This window comes from Dermochelys coriacea, chromosome 1 (assembly GCF_009764565.3).
Source record: "Dermochelys coriacea isolate rDerCor1 chromosome 1, rDerCor1.pri.v4, whole genome shotgun sequence".
NCBI classification, from domain to species: Eukaryota; Metazoa; Chordata; order Testudines; family Dermochelyidae; genus Dermochelys; species Dermochelys coriacea.
The window spans coordinates 264,617,147-264,638,530 of NC_050068.2; the positions used below are offsets into that span (position 1 = coordinate 264,617,147).

General features: G+C 43.6%; 1 protein-coding gene across 1 annotated transcript; it reads right to left on the reverse strand.

Annotated features, from left to right (window-relative positions):
• Positions 1-437: 437 nt before the first annotated feature.
• Positions 438-10,341, reverse strand: DDX47 (DEAD-box helicase 47). The gene is made up of 12 exons (XM_038380199.2): positions 10,029-10,341; positions 8,832-8,925; positions 7,157-7,345; positions 6,286-6,357; positions 5,589-5,707; positions 4,591-4,662; positions 4,010-4,126; positions 3,714-3,860; positions 3,259-3,396; positions 1,610-1,680; positions 1,255-1,384; positions 438-1,141 (listed from the first exon to the last, which is right to left on the reverse strand). The coding sequence occupies exons 1-12, from the start codon at positions 10,143-10,145 to the stop codon at positions 1,010-1,012; spliced, it is 1,398 nt and encodes a 465-aa protein (XP_038236127.1). The 5' UTR covers positions 10,146-10,341; the 3' UTR covers positions 438-1,009.
• Between the last annotated feature and the right edge of the window lie 11,043 nt (positions 10,342-21,384).

The window sequence follows — 21,384 nt, forward strand, 5'->3', positions numbered from 1 at the left end:
AGGCACTATTGGGATAAAGAGAAAGAGCCAGAAATAGAACATCTGATAACAATCCATTACTGTTCCTCCAGCACAAAGGGCTTCGCTGCTTGACTGTGTAACACTGCCCCCTAGTGTTGGCTCTCAGGAGTCAGTGAGTACTAGTGGGAGCACAGAAAGCCATATACCAAGTCTCTGCCCACAGCCACTGCCAGCCTCTCTCTATTTTCGTGGCATTTCTCCTCCAATGGGAGTAGACTGTATGAAGTCACTGCAATGTCTGGAACATCAGAGGGCTGCCACAGAAAGCATGGTGATAGCATATGCTGACTTGACTTCACAGTAAGGGTGTGAGAGAAGATGTTGACCTACATGGGAGGGAAACCCCTTAAAACAGATAACTTTGAAAGTTAGCAGAAGTGGCACAATAAGTTATAATACATGGAAAAGCAAACTGATTTGTGGTTAAGCAAAATAAATTCGGAGTTTTTGCCCCAGCATGAGTCTCTCTGTTCAAGGCGAGAACCCTATCCTGGAGCATCATATGCATACCCTGGAAAATGTAGGGTGCTTCTCAGTTTTCTTCTTCCTTCCAATTGTCTTATAAAGAGGCACTCGCTGAGGTTTGGATGGTGAGTGATGATAGGCTGCAGCATGATTGGGGGGAAAAGTGTCCATAGGGCAACATTTCACATTTAACCCCTATAAAAATGGGCTTTGCCAGGAGACTGCTGCTTCCAAGTCCAGGGGACAGTCCAGCTGCAGGAGATGACTCCCTCTTACAGCCCAGCATTAGAACAGATACCAACCCTCAGTAGGACGATGGGTTCCAGCATACTACCAGGGTGCAGGTTCAGACTATGACTAAAGACAGTGCTGGAGACGCAAACATGATGGAAAAATCTCTTTCCAACTGGCCTGCTATTTACAAGTGTAGTTCTGGAGGCTTCTGATTTGATAGAAATACTGTGTGGTAGGGTACCGCCCCAGCCCACGTAAACTCAAAAGGGACAGACGTTTAAATATCTGGCTAACGGGCTTTCCTTTTCTTCATTTTCCCACCAGCCACCTTGTTCCTGACACCTGTAGCTCCCTCTGTGTCATCATCATCATTGGCCTCATCCCGAGATCGCTTCTTTTTCTCTCCCTGCTCCCGCAACTCCTGAAAAAACAAAAACAAAAAAACCCCCACAAGGTGAGCAATCGCTAGAACTCTCCACATTCAGAGAGAAATTCAGGGCAATGGAGACAGAGAAGGGATAAAGTGAAACATACCATACGAGCAAATCTCTGGGCTTCAGCCACACGCTCAGTTAGCATCATGACCTCCTCCTCCTGTGTGGGGAATACAGGCAGCTTCTTGCCAATGAGGTGCTCAATGCGTTGGAATAGTTCCACATCATACCTGGTAAAATGATAGCCCTTACAGATCAGTCTTCCCAGGAATACTTTGGTTTCCTTTAGCCACAGCCTCCTCCTAGAGCCAGCCAGACATATGTGGTTCCTATCAAAACTCACCACACTGAACCCTATCTGCTCCTCAGGGCAAAAAAAAGATGCTCCCTATTCATGAAGGAGGAGGACAGGTGTGTCTGGATGGAAGAGGCAGGCACACCCTGATGTTACTTACTGAGTGACAAAGGTGATGGATTTACCAGACCGCCCAGCTCGAGCTGTCCTCCCCACGCGGTGAATGTAATCCTGAAAGCAAATATTTCAGTCAGCAACAGGATGTGCTCCGTCCTATACTGACCTGAAAACAGTCCCTGGAAGTGCGCTCTGTGCCCAAGTATACTGAGGCCCCACAAGCAGCAGGTAAATGGCTATGCAGGGAGGGCTATGCATTTCCCTAGGACAAAATAGAAGCCATGAGGGAGGGGAGAAACAATGGTCAGAATTTATGCTCAAAGGAGTAGCATATGTAGCTCCCTGAAAATTGAGGGGATGGTGAAAAGCAGCTCTCTAGTTTGTTCTCCGGTATTAACCCATCTCTGAATTAAGGTATAGGCCTATAACAGTGCCCCTCTTCATTTTTTCCTTTTCTGACAGTAAGTCAACTGCACTGGCAAATCTGCAGGACAAAATTAAGTCACAATATAAATAAGGTGAAATATCAAGACATTTTTGGGTGCAATCGGTTGGATTGTGGAATGGTCTATGGGAAGTGGAAGTTCCATTGCTAAGGTAATTTAATACTAGACAAAAGCTCTGGAGAACATACAGCAGGAAACAGCCTTGAGTGGGCAAGACTAACTAGATCTTAAGTCTTCAAACTGATCTGAGGAGCACTTGCTGGTTATATGGTACAAACTCATTTCCTCAACCACAGTAAGGCAGATAAAAATACTTTAGCCACTTTTCTATACCTGCCATTGGCTTGTCACATGATCGCAAGAAATAAGAAGGAAAGAGGTCTGAGACAGTGAGTTGCAAGGGAAGGTGTCCATACGTAACTATTAAGATATGGGCCACTTTTGAGATATCTTGGACTAGATGACCTAGTAGGTCTATTACCCCTAATCTACTTCTAGTCTTTTCATAATTTAAGATCTTCAAGAACAGGGACTATGTCCATCTTATTTGTTTGCAGTGTCTAGTACACCATAAGCATTACAGGAAACAGTAGTCAGTTTTAATTTCTAGAATACTGAATATTGTTTACCTAATAGCAGGTCTTGAGCTATGTGTTAGTCTTAACACAGGATGCCATCAATTTGAAAGGTCACATCTGATAATGCTATGCCTTCCATAGAGAGACGTCCTAAGATATTAACAACTCTTCAGATTTAGTAAAGTGTCTATTTCAGTTTGATAAATTCGTACATTTTCATAGCACTCTAGTCTAGTCAGTTTCTTCCTTGCAAAAAGAATTATTATGAATACAGAACAGAAAAACCCTAACACTAATTGACACAAAAAAAAAATCGCAACATATAGAAACTGGAATAATTTTAAATTGGACTGTTTCCCAAGTTTAAAGTTTATATTTTCCCTTCAGCATGATGCAACAGAAACTGGAATTTATCCCCCGGCCCTCTCCCCATGCATGGAGAAATCATCCCAATTTATCACGCCCCTGCTCTACAGTACACATCAATGTACACAAAAGGCAACACCAAGTAAAAACGTCACCACAGAAAAGAAATGGTACAGCTTCATCTAGACGAGTGAACTAAGAGCTCCAGTCAGCAGAGGAGAAAGTCTTCTGTAGTGAGCTTCGATGATCAATCCTAAGCCTCGGGTGATAGGAACTCTCAGTTATCAAGATGAGTATCTCACCTTGGAATGTGTGGGAATATCAAAATTTATCACCACATCCACATGTGGGATGTCTAGACCTCTGCTTGCAACATCTGTAGCCAGCAGAATGGAACGGGCCTTTGCCTTGAATTTGTTCAGGGACCCCAGTCGCTTATTCTGTGGTAGTAGAAAGAAAAATAAAGAAACAAGTTTATAACTTGAAAGTTAAGGAATCAAACAGCAAGACACTGAACCTATTCTTGTTAAACTATTGTTATCCTTCTGTATACAGAAAGATTAGGAAATTAAACTTTCACCTGGGACAACTGATACTGGTACACTGGAATTTGGTGCCTGCATGAGTGTTAAATTAAGCTCTAGGGAGCCAGCCCTACACATGTTACGGTCTCTTTCCTCTTGGAGATGATCATGACACAGTGGCACATCCTCATCTCATATACACCTACACAGCAAGGAGTGAGATAGGCTGCTACCTGACTCATCTGTCCATGGAGGGGTATGGCAGTGAAACCCAAGTTGCGGAGCAGGAGAGCTGTCCTTTGAGTGTTGTTGCAGGTACTGCAGAATATCATGAAAGAGTTCCCAGCCAGTTCATTCAAGATATAAACCAGGTAACTGTCCTGAAAGGATCAAACACAGCAGTTGTACAGACTACATGAGAGCAAAGGGCAACTGCAACCATAAGCCAGAGAAGGTGGGAAAGAGCAGGAGAGTAACTATGAAGGAGGAGCAAGAATGGCTTTGAGAATGGGGAGAGAAGAGGCATTACCTTGAATTTGGAGGGGATGAAAATATAATGCTGTTGCAGTTTTTCTACTGTCTGGTATTTGGAGGAAACAGCACATTTAACAGGGTCCTTCAGCGCAGCACGCTGGAGCTTTTGCACCTGAATGAAGAATCAAAATAAATCTGTATTAGCAAGAATCTAATCCTCCAGCAACATGGCTCTAAGGCTATGTCTACACTACGAGCACAATTCCCCTACTTGTGTACAGATGCTAGCTCTCAAGATAGTGAGAGCATGAACGGAAGTGTAGCCACAGTAGCACTGGTAGTGGAGGCACAGCTGGGCCGTGCCAAGTACGTACCCACCAGTTTCAGGCAGATTTGTACTCGGCACGGCTAAGCCATGCCTTCACTGCTATGCCACTGTTTATACTGGTGCTAGCTCAATGAGAGCTAGCATGAGGGAGCATACATACATGAGCGGGGAATCACACCCCTAATTCATAGTGTAGATGTAGCCTTAGGGAGGAGGAAAGGGGAGTAGAAACATCTATCTGATAATCCATTACCCCTTCCCCCACTTTCAACACACACAGGCTGATCTGAGAAAAGTTATGCTCTCACCTTCTTGGTCATGGTGGCAGAAAAGAGGAATGTCCTCCTGTCTCGGGGAATCACTTTTAGGATCTTATCCACCTGTAAAAGAAAGAGAGGGAGGAGGCAAAACCTTCTATTAAGGCACAGTAGAAGTCAAGACATGTGCCCCTTCAAGTGAGTGTTCCAAGCAGAGAATGCAGAGAACATATGAATACAGGGCCATATACTAATTTGTCTGATATGGGAGGAGTGGCCCTCCCAATAAATCCCTTCCTTCTTTTAGAAGAGCCATATAAAATGAAGCTTCATTGTGGGCTGGGACATCTAGACAGTCATTGGACTGTCATGGACTCCAAAAGTCAGTAGGCAGTATATCTGCAGGAGTGCATATATCAGCATGTGCATCTAATAAGGAACAACAAGACAAACATTTAGAGAAGAATTCAACAGAATTTAACAGAGATTAGATCATTTCTAAAGTGTTTAAAACATTGTGTAGAATTTAAGAGCGAATTCTATGGGATGTTAAAAGTTCAATATAATTTACTATTAAGTTCTGTGGGATAGCTTAATAAAGCTACAGCAAGATCTCATTTTCTATTACAGCGGTTCTCAAACTTCATTGCACTGCGACCCCCTTCTGACAAAAAAAATTACTAAAACAACCCCAGGAGGAGTGACCAAAGCCTGAACCTGCCCAAGCCCTGCCACCCCAAGGGGGCAGGAAGGCAAAGCTGAAGCCCAAGGGCTTCAGTCCAGGTTGGGGGCCTGTAACCTGAGCCCTGCTGCCCCAGATAGTGGGGCTTGGGCACCAGCTTCAGGCCCAGGCCCCAGCAAATCTAATGCCAGCCTTGGCAACCCCATTAAAACAAGGTGGCGACCCACTTTGGGCCTGACCCACAGTTTGAGAGCTGCTGTTCTATTAAGTCTTATAGACATTTAGAATAGTTTCCTTAAGATTGTATTGATTTCATCTGTTAAATTCTATAGGACTTTTCCTTTAGGGCGGGTATCATAGGCCTTACCTCTGTCTCAAAATCCATGTTGAGGATTCGGTCAGCTTCATCCATAACCAGGTACTTAAGAGCTCGCAAGTTGAAACCTTTTGTGTTCTCCAGATGATCAATCAGACGGCCAGGTGTTGCTACCAACAGACAATCAAAAAGAAAGGTAAAAGGTAATGGCAATGGGAAAAATGCCCCAGAATGCAGTCCACATAAGGAGGGAAGTGGCACCGCAAGTGAGGAAGGAGGGACTCTGCTATAGAGTTGGCTTCTTTTGCTTAAGATTGTAAAGGCAAGCACAGCAATGCGGAGCTGTGCTGGGAACTGAAGGTGGCTTGGTGAGAAGCCAAAGCAGACTGATTTTCTCTGGATGAAAGAGCTCCTGTATGCCAGAGCTGTCTTAAAATGAGGACCACCAGACCAGGCCTTTCAAGGGAAAAAATGGGCCAGATCAAAGACATCTTGAGAAGAGCTCTAGACCATGGTGCTTGAGTTCCTAGGGGAGAATGGGGCAAGGCAACTTGGCTGGACAATTTTGAGATGAGTTTGCATTGCATCCACTGTCCCTTCTTCAAAGCCAAGAGGAACACAGTGAGGTTACACTCATTGCTCCCTCCAGACACATACAGGCACTTCTGACAACCAACACCGCCATTTCACATTCCTTAGGATGCCTGTGAACTTATTACAAGCATCACTCTACTTGCTGATTTCTTACCAATTACAACATGGGGCTTCTTGGCTAAGGTCAGAGCCTGTGACATCATGTCAATTCCACCCACAATAACTGCTGTGGGGAAAAAAAGAGGCAAAGTGAGTCCCTCTGGAACAGAACCAGTACAAGCCACCACTATAACCAACAATCTACGTAGTCCTATTCCTTCTCAAATCCACCCACAACTTATGTATAGGAATTAAAAGCCACTTATCTTAATAAGAATTCCCTTTAATTTCATTTTGGCATCCCTGACCAGTAACTGTCTTTCCTCAGATATCCTAATCCAGATTTCAAGTCCCCAGATCATTTACTGTCATGGACCGATGTCACACGGTCCACGGTCACAAAGCTAGCTGCAAATTCCCCCCCCCCAAGTTTAGCTGCAAAATCTGTGCACTCATTCAGAGTTCCTAGCCCTTATAGTCGCAAACTAAATCTTAAAACATCAGTTTAAATATAGAACTGATGCAGGGAGTCTGCAAAGAAAGCCTGATGGGTGTGAACTCCCCTATCCAGTTCATTGGGGCGGTGACTCATATTTATGGCTGACAATTTAACATGTGGTTAGGGGTGATCCTCCCCACTTCCCCCTTGGGAAACGTCCACTGCCTTGGATGTACACCTCAGAGAAGAAAGATTGCTCCATGCTCTTTTTCACACTGAAAGGTGATATACCACCACCACAAATACTACCCCCTCACCAATGTTCCTTTCCCAACCCCACTCCCATGCTCTATTCCTCTATCTCCCCTGATTCCATACTCTCTACTCCCTTCCTTACAGTTCAACAGCTTTCTCCTACTCCCTCAAATTTTCACACAGTAACATCCAAATATTGTACAATTCTGAGGCCCATTAGAAGGCCACTCACCACTCTGGACACCAATGGAGGATCCAAGAGCTTCAAATTGCTCCGAGATCTGGAAGGCGAGCTCTCGGGTTGGTGTGAGGACAAGAGCAAAGAAGCGTTGGGGTGTTTCCAGCAGTGTCTGCAGGATGGGCAAAGCAAAGGCCCCTGTTTTTCCAGAGCCTGTCTCTGCCAGCCCAATGATATCCCGGCCTAAAGGAGAGAGGTGGAGGCAAAAGCCTGTGATAGTAGAGCCTAGAGAGAGATGCCCTCCCAGCATCATAAGAAAAGAAAACCCCATGATGAAATTTTAGAGACCTGTACCAGCAAGTACTCACAGGAGTGAGCAAAAAAGGGGTGCAAGGACACAGCACCTGAACAGGGAGCCTCCACAGATCTTTGAAGCATTTAAACATGGTTTTATTTCTATGCAACTTAACTTGAATGCCACAGTCCCTTTCATTTTCCCCACTAGGTTCCAAGCAGCATATAGTTTGTCTTAGAACGTCAGGTCACAAACCCTCACTTTACATTTCACTAAATCCAACCATTTTATACACCATTCCCCTCATATGTTTAAATATGTCTAAAAATTATCAGTCATGAAGTGACAAAGATAAGGAAATCTGGTTCAGTTTTAGACACGTTCCATGGCTTGGGAACCTTGCTTTTGCCAAGACACCATCTATTCCGAGGCACATGTTAAAATAACCCCAATCCTTGCCTTCAACAAGGAAAGTTCCTAAAGTTTAACTAATTTTATGAGTACTAATACCTAAATGTGGCTTTTATTCAAATGCACCTGCCAATATGTAAGTAACAGGACAAGACAAACACTGAAAAAAATAACTCACATTTTAAAACGTGTTATTGAATTGTCTTTCTATCCCAATAGTATTCACTTTATGAATATTCTAGTGAATGCGTTTAGTGACAGGAATGTTAGCTAAAAACATAACTGAAATCAGCAATTACAGGATTTTCACAGAAAGCCATTTTGAATGAGCAATTATTCACTCTAGAAAGTCTGATTCTAAGATACACCTTCTTTTAGGCAGAGAGCAGAAATGTACCATGCATCTATTAGGGACATAAAAGGTTAACCAACCATAACCATTAACCCCTAACCTGCGCCAGACCTTGGTTAATCAGTTAAACAATATAATTTTAATCGTTTAACCGGTTAACTTTTTAAATGATATTTACATCCCTAGCAGCTATGTGACTAATCAAAACAACTGAAATGTCAAATATTCACTACAAACTGTTAATGAAGTTGCTACAGAGCAAGATTTACTAGCATTAACTGGAAAATAGTTTTGACAAAATCATGATATGCACTAATATTTTGCAAAGAAAAAAAACAAAAATTTGCTGAATTATGTGCTATGAATTTTTCATCCAGCTCCATTAAACAGCATGTTTACCCAATGCCATATTTTAATAGTGCACTTCAAAACTAAACAGCAATACAGGCAGCGAGGAATACTGTATCCATCCAATATCGCAAGGGAGTTTAGGAAGATAGACTGTCAGATCTGAACTACAATCTGGACAGGATACAGAGTAAACATTCATACTCCTGTGGAGAGTGAAGCATTGTCTTCAATTGTTTCAACCCTACAAGATTCACCCATATGAAGTCTATATCCATCTTTCCACACCTGTTCATGGAAACAGACAAGCAGACTCTGCTCACCTTGGAGAGCCACAGGAATAGCCTCAACTTGAATTTTAGTTGGTGTCTTCCATCCCAACTGGTCACAAGTTTCACACAGTACATCTGTTACTCCCTGAGAGTGAAAGACAAAGGGGACAAACATTGACAAACAGCCAAGAACTACCACCAAGCCAGCCAATCAAATGAAACTAAGTCCCTCCCAGCTAGGATCCAACTCAGTCAACCCCTGGACACTCAATGCTGCAGCCACAAACTGTGGGGATCGCTTTTAAGGAAATCCCTCAACTTTAAAAAGAGAAGAAGTCACAAATCTGTCTAAAAATGTTACCCCCTATTACTAGAAGTAGCTGCTAATATCACTATAACTAAGATCACAGAAAAAATAAGGTTTTTTTTTTTTCCAATTCATGCATTCCACAGCACTTTGTATACAACCAGTTGCATTTCCCCATGTCTTCCCTGTTACTTGGCTGTTTTTTTCATGTAGAAACAAGGCAGAGAAACACATTTAAGAACAGAATAAAGTGAGTTTAAAAGAGAAAAGTTACCTGGTAGCAGATAGCTAGGATAGGTATAGCATCTTCATCTACTTTAATAGCCATATTTTATGTTAATAGCATCTCTTTATCTCTCCTATCAAGAGTAATTGAAGCCCCAAATGAAAGCTGGACACTTTGCCAGTTAATATCCCCCACTCCCTTCCAGGATACCCCGATGCAGAGAGGCAAACAGTACCAGCACAACAGGAGGGCTGCGTGTTCAGGTCCCACAGCAAGTGCTAGCACCAGGTCTCCTTTAAAGTTTCAAAGATTAAGCAAGAAGCGGCAAGACTCAGCAGGCGGGGAAGGGCACAGGGTGGCATCAGGCAGGCAGAACAGGAGCGCTCGCCAGGGTGCTTGGCCCCGACGCCGCCCTCCCATCTGAGCACCGCAGAGTCTTCAGCGTGCGTCTCCTCCCCGCGCGCGGCGAGCCAGGGCCGGGCTGCGCGGTCCTTCCCGCCCCGCGGATGGGGAAGGGAGACAGAGGGACGCGCCCAGGGAGCCGGGAGCAGAGCAGGGAACTGAACCAGGTTCCCAAGTCCCAGGTTAGCCCCGCCCCCTTCCTGCCCCTGAGGGAGCCGGGCGCGCCAGCGTGTGACGAGGGGAACGGACCCGGGCAAGAGACGCCGAGCCCAGGGGAGAAGGGTGCGGGGAGATCGGTCTCTGTTTCTCTCACCAGGTCCTTGAAGCTCCGCAGCTCTTCCACCGCCTCCTCCAGCGCCCCGTGGTCCGCATCCGCCGCCATCTTGGACTTCACCTTTGACCCGCCCCACCGCGGGGAGCGCCGGGACATGTGGTCTCCCGAGAGGCGGCGCTTTCCAATGACGTCACATACCGTCTCATGGGAGGTGGGGGAAAATCCGTCTCAAGGCACGGCCAATCGGACGCGGAGCATTGTGCGACTCGTTGTCCCAGCGCGGCGGGCTTACAGCCAATCAGAGAGCGCAATGGGGGCGGGGCGCGTTGCGGACGGGGCACGTGAGCCGCGTGGTTCTCCAGAGGCGCGTGTGATGATAATATGACGGCGGGACGGGGCCCTGGCGGGGGGGGGGGGAGCGCTCTGGGGAGTGAGTGTGGTCCTGCGCCTGTGCTGGGCGTGACCGTGTGCGCGCGTGCGCGGGGGTAGGGAGTTACGTGTGGGGGTGAGTGTGTGTAGGGCGCAGTCAGTGTGTGTGTGCGGGCGCGCGCGCAAGGGGGGAGGGGGGCTTACATGGAGTTACCGCCGAGGGTCAGCTGAGTTTGTTAGGTTCCTGAGTAGCAGCCGTGTTAGTCTGTATCCGCAAAAAGCAAAGGAGGACTTGTGGCCCCTTAGAGACTAACACATTTATTAGAGCATAAGCTTTCGTGAGCTACAGCTCACTTCATCGGATGCATTCGGTGGAAAAAACAGAGGGGTGAAAGCTTATGCTCAAGTAAATTAGTCTCTGAGGTGCCACAAGTCCTCCTTTTCTTTTAACTGATTTTGTGAGGCTCAACTCTGTTCCCCCAGGGGGAGTTGACCTCCAGCGTCTGCATCAAGGGTGTGACCTCGCCGGCCTGCTCTGCTCTGCACCCACCGCGCTAATTCCTGCTGGTGGCTTTTTGCCACAGCCGGGGGCAGTAGCTCTGGGGAAGGTGTTAGCGCAAGGGTCACCCGATGATCAATATCAAGTTGCCCATCAAGTAGGTGAGAAAGGAAGCGGAGAGCTCAGCGGCGGCTCATTTTGGTGCTATCAGTGAATTGTGCTCGGCAGAGTCCACCATCCCCACCGATCCAAGGTGTTGTCAGAAGTCCAGAGGGGAAGAGCAAATCAGGACTCATCACCCTTCCCTCCAGAGCGGCAGGAGCTTGCTGTGCTCTGGTGGTGGGTTGGGGTGAAAGGAGGAGAGACAACAAGGAGAAGACGGAAATACCAGGGAGGTGCTGAGGAAGACTCTTAATAGAGGCTCAAATTAAATGTATATCCCAAATAATTTAAAAAAAAAAAGGACCAGAAAGTGCCACGATGGCTAAACAACCGAGTAATAGAGGCAGTTAGTGGCAAAAGGGCATCCTTTAAAAATTGGAAGTCAAATCTTTAGGAGTATAAAATTGGGTACGTCAAGTATCAAAGTATAAGGCAGGCCAATTCAGAATGTGAAGAGCAGCTATCTCAGGACACAAAAACTAAGAGCAACATTTTTGTAAGTACAGCAGAAACAGGAAGCCTGCCCAAAAAATCAGTTTAAAATAATTATTCTCAAATGAAATAGACTATAAGCAACAAAGGAAAATAAATGTTATAGAATTCTATAATAGATTTGAAACTAGCTACACTTGAACAAAATATCTTCAGAAACAGACTTCAAAGAGAAACAGTAAAAATAAAATTCATTTGCAAATTTAACACCATTAATTTGGGCTTGAATAGGGACTGGGAGTGGCTGGCTCATTACAAAAGCAGCTTTGCCTCTCCTGGAATTGACACCTTCTCATCTATTATTGGGAGTGGACTACATCCGCCTTGATTGAACTGGCCCTTTCAGCACTGGTTCTCCACTTGTGAGGTAACTCCCTTCTCTTCATGTGCCAGTATATTTATGTCTGCATCTGTAATTTTCACTCCATGCATCTGAAGAAGAGGGGTTTTTATCCATGAAAGTTTATGCTCAAATAAATCTGTTAGTCTTTAAGGTGCCAAAGGAAAATAAAGCATTCATAACTCATTTATTGGCATGAAGGGAAAAATAAAATCTTTGTTCACGGCATTTCTATTGAGATCCATGACAATATTAAAATCCATGACTATATTCCATATAAATATAGGTGGGAAAAAAGCCCCCAATTAATGTTTAGGGTTTATATTAATGAAAATTATGTTTAGTGAGATCATACTCATAAGTAGCTGCCACTGCCTGATCATTGAAAATAAAGTAAGATAATCATAATAAAACAATAAAAACAAAACAACCCCCAGAGGCTCATCATAGACCAGAAAGATCTACTTCTTGTATCAGAGTAGCAGCCGTGTTAGTCTGTATTCGCAAAAAGAAAAGGAGTACTTGTGGCACCTTAGAGACTAACAGATTTATTAGAGCATAAGCTTTCGTGAGCTACAGCTCACTTCATCGGATGCATTTGGTGGAAAAAACAGGAGAGATTTATATACACACACACAGAGAACATGAAACAATGGGTTTATCATACACACTGTAAGGAGAGTGATCACTTAAGATAAGCCATCACCAACAGCGGCGGGGGGGGGGGGGGGGAGGAGGAAAACCTTTCATGGTGACAAGCAGGTAGGCTAATTCCAGCAGTTAACAAGAATATCAGAGGAACAGTGGGGGGTGGGGTGGGGGGGGAGAAATAACATGGGGAAATAGTTTTACTTTGTGTAATGACTCATCCATTCCCAGTCTCTATTCAAGCCTAAGTTAATTGTATCCAGTTTGCAAATTAATTCCAATTCAGCAGTCTCTCGTTGGAGTCTGTTTTTGAAGCTTTTTTGTTGAAGTATAGCCACTCTTAGGTCTGTGATCGAGTGACCAGAGAGATTGAAGTGTTCTCCAACTGGTTTTTGAATGTTATAATTCTTGACGTCTGATTTGTGTCCATTCATTCTTTTACGTAGAGACTGTCCAGTTTGGCCAATGTACATGGCAGAGGGGCATTGCTGGCACATGATGGCATATATCACATTGGTAGATGCGCAGGTGAACGAGCCTCGGATAGTGTGGCTGATGTGATTAGGCCCTATGATGGTATCCCCTGAATAGATATGTGGACAGAGTTGGCAACGGGCTTTGTTGCAAGGATAGGTTCCTGGGTTAGTGGTTCTGTTGTGTGGTGTGTGGTTGCTGGTGAGTATTTGCTTCAGATTGGGGGGCTGTCTGTAAGCAAGGACTGGTCTGTCTCCCAAGATCTGAGAGAGCGATGGCTCGTCCTTCAGGATAGGTTGTAGATCCTTGATGATGCGTTGGAGAGGTTTTAGTTGGGGGCTGAAGGTGATGGCTAGTGGCGTTCTGTTGTTTTCTTTGTTGGGCCTGTCCTGTAGTAGGTGACTTCTGGGTACTCTTCTGGCTCCGTCAATCTGTCAAAAAGGCTGACAAAGGAGGTGCTGTCGTCATCATGAATAGGTCAGAGTATGAACAAGAGGCTACTAGGCAGCTCTCCAACACCACTTTCTACAAGCCATTACCCTCTGATCCCACTGAGAGTTACCAAAAGAAACTACAGCATTTGCTCAAGAAACTCCCTGAAAAAGCACAAGAACAAATCCACACAGACACACCCCTGGAGCCCCGACCTGGGGTATTCTATCTGCTACCCAAGATCCATAAACCTGGAAATCCTGGACGCCCCATCATCTCAGGCATTGGCACCCTGACAGCAGGATTGTCTGGCTATGTAGACTCCCTCCTCAGGCCCTTCGTTACCAGCACTCCCAGCTATCTTCGAGACACCACCGATTTCCTGAGGAAACTACAGTCCATTGGTGATCTTCCTAAAAACACCATCCTAGCCACTATGGATGTAGAAGCCCTCTACACCAACATTCCACACAAAGATGGACTACAAGCCGTCAGGAACAGTATCCCCGATACTGTCACGGCTAACCTGGTGGCAGAACTTTGTGACTTTGTCCTGACCCATAACTATTTCACATTTGGTGACAATGTATACCTTCAAATCAGTGGCACTGCGATGGGTACCCGCATGGCCCCACAGTATGCCAACATTTTTATGGCTGACTTAGAACAACGCTTCCTCAGCTCTCGTCCCCTAATGCCCCTACTCTACTTGCGCTACATTGATGACATCTTCATCATCTGGACCCATGGAAAAGAAGCTCTTGAGGAATTCCACCATGATTTCAACAATTTCCATCCCACCATCAACCTCAGCCTGGACCAGTCCACACAAGAGATCCACTTCCTGGACACTACGGTGCTAATAAGCGATGGGCACATAAACACCACCCTATATCAGAAACCTACTGACCGCTATTCCTACCTACATGCCTCTAGCTTTCATCCAGATCATACCACTCGATCCATTGTCTATAGCCAAGCGCTACGATATAACCGCATTTGCTCCAACCCCTCAGACAGAGACAAACACCTACAAGATCTCTATCATGCATTCCTACAACTACAATACCCACCTGCTGAAGTGAAGAAACAGATTGACAGAGCCAGAAGAGTACCCAGAAGTCACCTACTACAGGACAGGCCCAACAAAGAAAACAACAGAACGCCACTAGCCATCACCTTCAGCCCCCAACTAAAACCTCTCCAACGCATCATCAAGGATCTACAACCTATCCTGAAGGACGAGCCATCGCTCTCTCAGATCTTGGGAGACAGACCAGTCCTTGCTTACAGACAGCCCCCCAATCTGAAGCAAATACTCACCAGCAACCACACACCACACAACAGAACCACTAACCCAGGAACCTATCCTTGCAACAAAGCCCGTTGCCAAATTCTGTCCACATATCTATTCAGGGGATACCATCATAGGGCCTAATCACATCAGCCACACTATCCGAGGCTCGTTCACCTGCGCATCTACCAATGTGATATATGCCATCATGTGCCAGCAATGCCCCTCTGCCATGTACATTGGCCAAACTGGACAGTCTCTACGTAAAAGAATGAATGGACACAAATCAGACTTAATCATATAATCAAGAATTATAACATTCAAAAACCAGTTGGAGAACACTTCAATCTCTCTGGTCACTCGATCACAGACCTAAGAGTGGCTATACTTCAACAAAAAAGCTTCAAAAACAGACTCCAACGAGAGACTGCTGAATTGGAATTAATTTGCAAACTGGATACAATTAACTTAGGCTTGAATAGAGACTGGGAATGGATGAGTCATTACACAAAGTAAAACTATTTCCCCATGTTATTTCTCCCCCCCACCCCACCCCCCACTGTTCCTCTGATATTCTTGTTAACTGCTGGAATTAGCCTACCTGCTTGTCACCATGAAAGGTTTTCCTCCTCCCCCCCCCCCCCCCCCCCCCCCCCCCCCGCTGTTGGTGATGGCTTATCTTAAGTGATCACTCTCCTTACAGTGTGTATGATAAACCCATTGTTTCATGTTCTCTGTGTGTGTGTATATAAATCTCTCCTCTGTTTTTTCCACCAAATGCATCCGATGAAGTGAGCTGTAGCTCACGAAAGCTTATGCTCTAATAAATCTGTTAGTCTCTAAGGTGCCACAAGTACTCCTTTTCTTTCTACTTCTTGTAGTTATAAATTACATGGAGTTTAGCAGGGTAAAAAATAGCTATGGTATCTCTAGTGTAAATGTACTTAAATCTTCTTTCAGAGATTGAAACCTCATGCTTCTCACTTGTTTCCATGGAAACATCAGGGAAATAAAAAGTCTACGACCTTGATAAACCATTTTCTTTCCCGGAGAAGAATAGAAAACAGTATCATTCTACATATTATTTCCTTTGTAGTAGCTTCATGTCATATGATAATTCAAGAGGGAGATAAGCAAAATGGCTTTTGTATAGTTAATGCAGGCTCAATGCTTTCTCCAGTTAGTTCTTCAGAAACCATTGGTAAAATTTCTAGTGATTCTCTCTCTCTCTCTCTGTCCCCTCTTAAAGATCCAAGACATGCAGGTTGGAGGCCTGGGATCAATTTTAGGATGTCAAGCTTGTGATGTAAAACCAAATTTCTAAATCAGAGTACCCGATAAAATCTTGAGCTCTTACTGTCAAATTTAATTAGAACTTTATTTAACAATATCAGACTGCATATTTTCTGTATTTTCAAAGTTTTGAATCTTATGAAGTATGGTCTAATTTTTAATGAATTGGTGAGGAGTATTTTTTCCTCTCCAGATGTAGTGGAACCCAAATCTACAGAAAGGCTTGACAGGATGGGGCCTTACAGTATTTGCATGTGCATTTTGAGCCCTTTGAATTGGGTTTTGATAGAAACTGTTACTCAACATTAAGTATGGTGTGGCTGTGACATAGCATTGTAATACATGATTCAGGTTTACTCCGTTGCCTTAGCTTCTCGGTTAACTTGTGATTTTTGGACCTGTAATGTGAAAAGAAGCAAAAGAATCTGAGAAAGAAAATCAGATAAGACAGTCACTATCTATCTATAGCTCTATAAATGATGAAATAATCACAAAAGAGAAAAACTTTTCCTCAAAAGTTAATGCTTTGGAAGCTTTATCACTATATGGCTGCATTCATAGCAAACTACATTATTTAATTACTGTGATGGTTCTCAGGATACCCAGGACTGTGAGTCACCTTGTTACCCTCCTGCCTTCAGCAAGTAGGAGAATTGCTGGTGCTTAACTAGGTGTCAGCTGCTCCCTGACACTACCAGCCTGTGAGCAACCCAAACCCCTTATTTTACCTAGCAATTTAACAAGAGATACCCCCAGCCCTGAGCCCCTTTGAAGCTCTTCCCCTGTTGTATCCAGCCCCTTATCCACTGATCACACACAGAAATACGATGTCTCCTCCCCCCCAAAGGGGACCATGCACACACCAGCTTGTATGTTTCAACTCAGAATCAGCTCCTTGCTTAATATCACAGCATTAAGATATATTTATAGAATCGTAACTGGAAGGGACCTCGATAGATCATCTATTCCAGTCCCCTGCACTGAGGCAGGACTAAGTATTATCTAGATCATCCCTGATAGCTGTAGTTTTAACCTGTTCTTAAAAACCTCCAATGATGGAGATTCTACAACCTTCCTAGATAATTTGTTCCAGTGCTTAACTACCCTGACAAGAAGTTTTTCCTAATGTCTAACCTAAATCTCCCATGTTGCAATTTAACCCCTTTACTTCTTGTCCTGCCCTCAGTGGTTAAGGAGAACAATTTGTCCCCCTCCTCTTATAACAACTTTTTAATGTACTTGAAGACTATTGTTATGTCTCCCCTCAATCTTCTCTTCTCCAAACTAAACAAACTCAGTTTTTTCAATCTTTTCTTCTAGGTCATGTTTTCTAGACTTTTAATTATTTTAGTTACCCTCCTCTGGACTTTCTCCAATTTGTCCACATCTTTCACAAAGTGTTGTGCCCAGAACTGGACACAATACTGTTGAGGCCTTATTAGCATTGAGTAGAGTGGGGCAGTTACTTCTCCTGTCTTGCTTACAACACTCCTGCTAGTACATCCCAGAATGTTTGATTCTTTTGCAACAGTGTTACACTGTTGACTCATTTATTTTGTGATCCACTAAAACCCTCAGATCCTTTTCTGAAGTACTCCTTCCTAGGTAGTCATTTCCCATTTTGTATTTGTGCAATTGATTATTCCTTCCTGAGTTATAATGAAAACAATAATAAGTTGATTATAAAAAATTCAAGAGATAATGAATAAGGATCATGGAAACAAAAGGTTACACATAAAACCATAACATGCTTTTTGAGACTAAACTTAACAGGCTAACCTTCTAGCTAAAGAAGTCTTTTCTCTCCCAAAGCCTTTCTACAGCATTTCTAACTCAGGCTGGTTGAGTTTGCACCATGTCCGTTTATTTCCTAAGTGCAGGATAAGGGGTGTCTTCTTTGCCTTCTACTTCTATCTCCAAAAGTCATTGTATGAACTCAAAAAGAAAAGGAGTACTTGTGGCACCTTAGAGACTAACAAATTTATTAGAGCATAAGCTTTCGTGAGCTACAGCTCACTTCATTGGATGCTGTAGCTCATGAAAGCTTATGCTCTAATAAATTTGTTAGTCTCTAAGGTGCCACAAGTACTCCTTTTCTTTTTGCGAATACAGACTAACACGGCTGCTACTCTGAAACCTGTCTGAACTCAGAGACAGTAAAACTCCTTGGGGTTTGTTTTTCCCTGTGTGCTGCTGCCCTATTGATTTCACATCTTTCTGTTGACTTTGTATGTAAATGATGCCCACTGTCTTACCGTACAAAGCTTAATTTACACCTCAACAAAGACAGGTGAATAAACATAATTTGTTTGACGGAAAACCTGTTTGTCAACTCTGCCTTAATACAGACTTTAAAACATGTTTTCATTAAATAAACATAATATACACTTTATACTCTTTATACAGTGTTTGTACATACATTTCACAATGCTGTTAATAACCGATGTGGCTCCAGCTTTCATTTAAGACCTCACATGACATTTTTTGGTGAACCAGAATATAAATACCATAACCAGGACAGTCCAGTAAACCCCCTTGCCAGTTGGCATTAAGAGTTTCTTGGGTTACAATTGCATAAAAAATTCAAATTTCTCAAAGAGAACAAAAATGTCTATAACAGCAGATCTCCAAGGACAGGCTGTGGAGCACTGGTATTCAGCTGAGTGGTATCTTGTGGTCTGCAGAAAACTGGCTGACTTTGTGGAGATGCTTCTTTTCCTTGTTTCCAGGTGTTAAATCACACAAAAAGAGTTAAACTTTAGAGCTGGTTGAAATCTTTTGTTTCTGTGGAAAATTTTAAAAATAAATTTAAAAAAACCCCAAATTTTCCATTCAAAGTTTTTATTTCCCCCCAGAAATTTGAGTACCAAAATATTCAAGTTGGAAATCTTGCTGCCTCATGGGAGTTGTAGTTCAGGTACCTTAGGCTCCCATTCTCCTCTATTGGCTGGACTTCCTGATCAGATGACATCTCCCATGATGCACCATGGTCTCCACTCTATGAGAAGTATGGTGGTTTTTCATGGGAATCCCTGGCCATGATCCATTATGAGATGTAGTCCAGCTGGAGAGCCCGCCTCATAGAGGAGAATGGGTATATGAAGCAACTGAACTACAATTGCCATAAAGTACCGTGGCAGCATTTCTAAATCAAAATATTTCAGGTTTTAGGTGAAATAGTTTTATTTTGGGGTGTTGAATTTTTCAATGAAAAATCAACTTTTTTTCAGCAGAAAATGGACACTTTTTGAAATAATTTTTGTTTAATCATCACTCATTTTTCGGTCAAAAAACAGATGATTGTTTTCAGCCAACCCTGCTAAGATTACCTTATAGTCTTTCCTATATTATTTTTCAAAATAAACAATTTTTGATGTGCCAGAGAGATGATAACACCTGGGAGATGGGTCCATGCAATTATGAATGAGAATGGAGCTGCTCAATACAACAACCTTTCTATTAAGTTGTGCTCCATACTATGCAAAGATTGAGAATCCACTGATGTTTACTATTGATTTCAATCTGAAATGTTCTTATAAACACCTCCTGGTGACATAAGAAGGATTGAAGCTAATGTGGCTGTCTGTTAGATTGAAGTTATTTTTAAAATTTCAGCCACATGACCTCTGGTTATGTGAAGTCACATAGGGGTAGTGGAAGAGGAGATGGATTTGTGGTAGCAGGAGCCTAGACAGATATCAGTTGTGTCTACTCCCACAACCCCATGTATGTAATGCATATGCACACATGCAAAAGTGCACAGTCAACTTAGGCATGCTGAATATCATTCACCTGACTTAGAAGAAAGGATGCTAAACTATCACAGAATTTGTGTTAGACTAATACAGTGATTCTGATTTCAGTGGGACTCGTGAGCGTGTTTCTGATGAGCATTCTCTCAATCTGTTTGGAAAACCTGGGTGGGTGGCACTGAGGAAATGGTGACATAACTGAGCATCTGTCAACGGATTCCAAATGTGCTGTTTCCTGTACTCCTAGAACAATGAGGAAAGTGAGGGGAAATCCAAATAAACTTTGTGTGACAGGGAAAGGAGAGGAAGCCTGAAACAATACCCAGGACACCATCGAGAATGGTACTACCACTTCCCACAGTGTTCAGGGGCAAAAAATACTGGAGGGGGCTCTAGACTAGACTCTTCAAAAGCTGGCCAGCAGTCACATCACCTTAGGCTGTGATCTTATCATATGTTAGAACTAAGTCATGTTAGGCCTATCAGTACTTAAATGGGAGACCTTGAAGGAAAAGCTATGGTGGTGCAGGAAATGGAGTTGGTTATTTAATAGGAAGTCACTCTTCCCTCTGATTGAGTGAACTCACTGCCCTTATGAGGCCTTCTGTTGCTGCAGGTGTTATCTTTTGGAAGAGATGTGAAACCAAGGACCAGATCACTAGTGATTATTAAGGGTGTCCCTGGAGTAGGAATGTTAGGTCTGGTGTCTGGTGATAATCACTTGATGATTATCTGTTTTGTTCATTCCCTCTGTGGCACCTGGCATTGGCCACTGTTGGAAGACAAGATACTGGGCTAGATGGACCTTTGATCTGACCCAGTGTGGCCGTTCTTACACTCTAAGATTTCTTTTGATAAAAGACTTACTTCCTGTCCTAACATGTTGATAGAGTTGATGTGTAGTTGAACATCTGCCACTTTCCATGTTTATGGGTACTGTAAGTAAAACTTTTTGTAAAGCATTTTGGGATTACTGAGGGTGAAAGGGGCTAAACTAAATGTAAAAATATTAGTATTTAGTATTAGATATTGAGTATGACTTTGAGACCTTCTTAGGAGACCACAGTCCTATGAGTCTGAATGTGCACACTGTGACTGGAAGAAACCAAATCCTAAAGTCAATGGGCATTTTGCCTGAGTAAAGATTGAATTAAGACAGAAGTTTCTGTCTGCCTGGCTGAACATGGAAGTGAACCCTTTGACTGGATCTCAGCTTCTAGGCAGCTAATTGAAACTATGTTCCTGGGAAGTTGGGAAAGGGGAGGGGAGGGCAGGAAAAAAAGCAATTTATCTGTATTATTATTGCCACCCAAATAATGAAATGAGTTGGAAAACAGAGTCAGCCTTTCAATGATTTATTTACCATGAAACAAACACCACTCATGATTAAGGGTATGTTTTAGTCATGGGTATTTTTAGGAAAAGTCATGGTCAGGTCATGGGCAGTAAGCAAAAATTCACGGCCCGTGACCTGTCCATGACTTGTACTATATACTAAATCTTGGGAGTGCTGCAGGTGCTCGTGGGAGTGCGGGGGTGCTTGGGGGGGAGCGAACCAGGGACGCTGCGGGTGCCTGGAGGCCCCACAGGTGTTGGAGGGGGCAATCCAGGGGGCTCAGCAAGTGCTGGGGGAGTGGTCT

Bases quoted from the DNA above. Each gene is read 5' to 3' on its own strand.
- DDX47 (XM_038380199.2), bottom strand. From the start codon at position 10,145: ATGTCCCGGCGCTCCCCGCGGTGGGGCGGGTCAAAGGTGAAGTCCAAG. The intron at 4,127-4,590 runs GTGAGAGCATAA...TTCTTCATTCAG, and splicing joins CTGCCACCATGACCAAGAAG to GTGCAAAAGCTCCAGCGTGC. The intron at 3,397-3,713 runs GTAGCAGCCTAT...CTACTACCACAG, and splicing joins TCCATGGACAGATGAGTCAG to AATAAGCGACTGGGGTCCCT.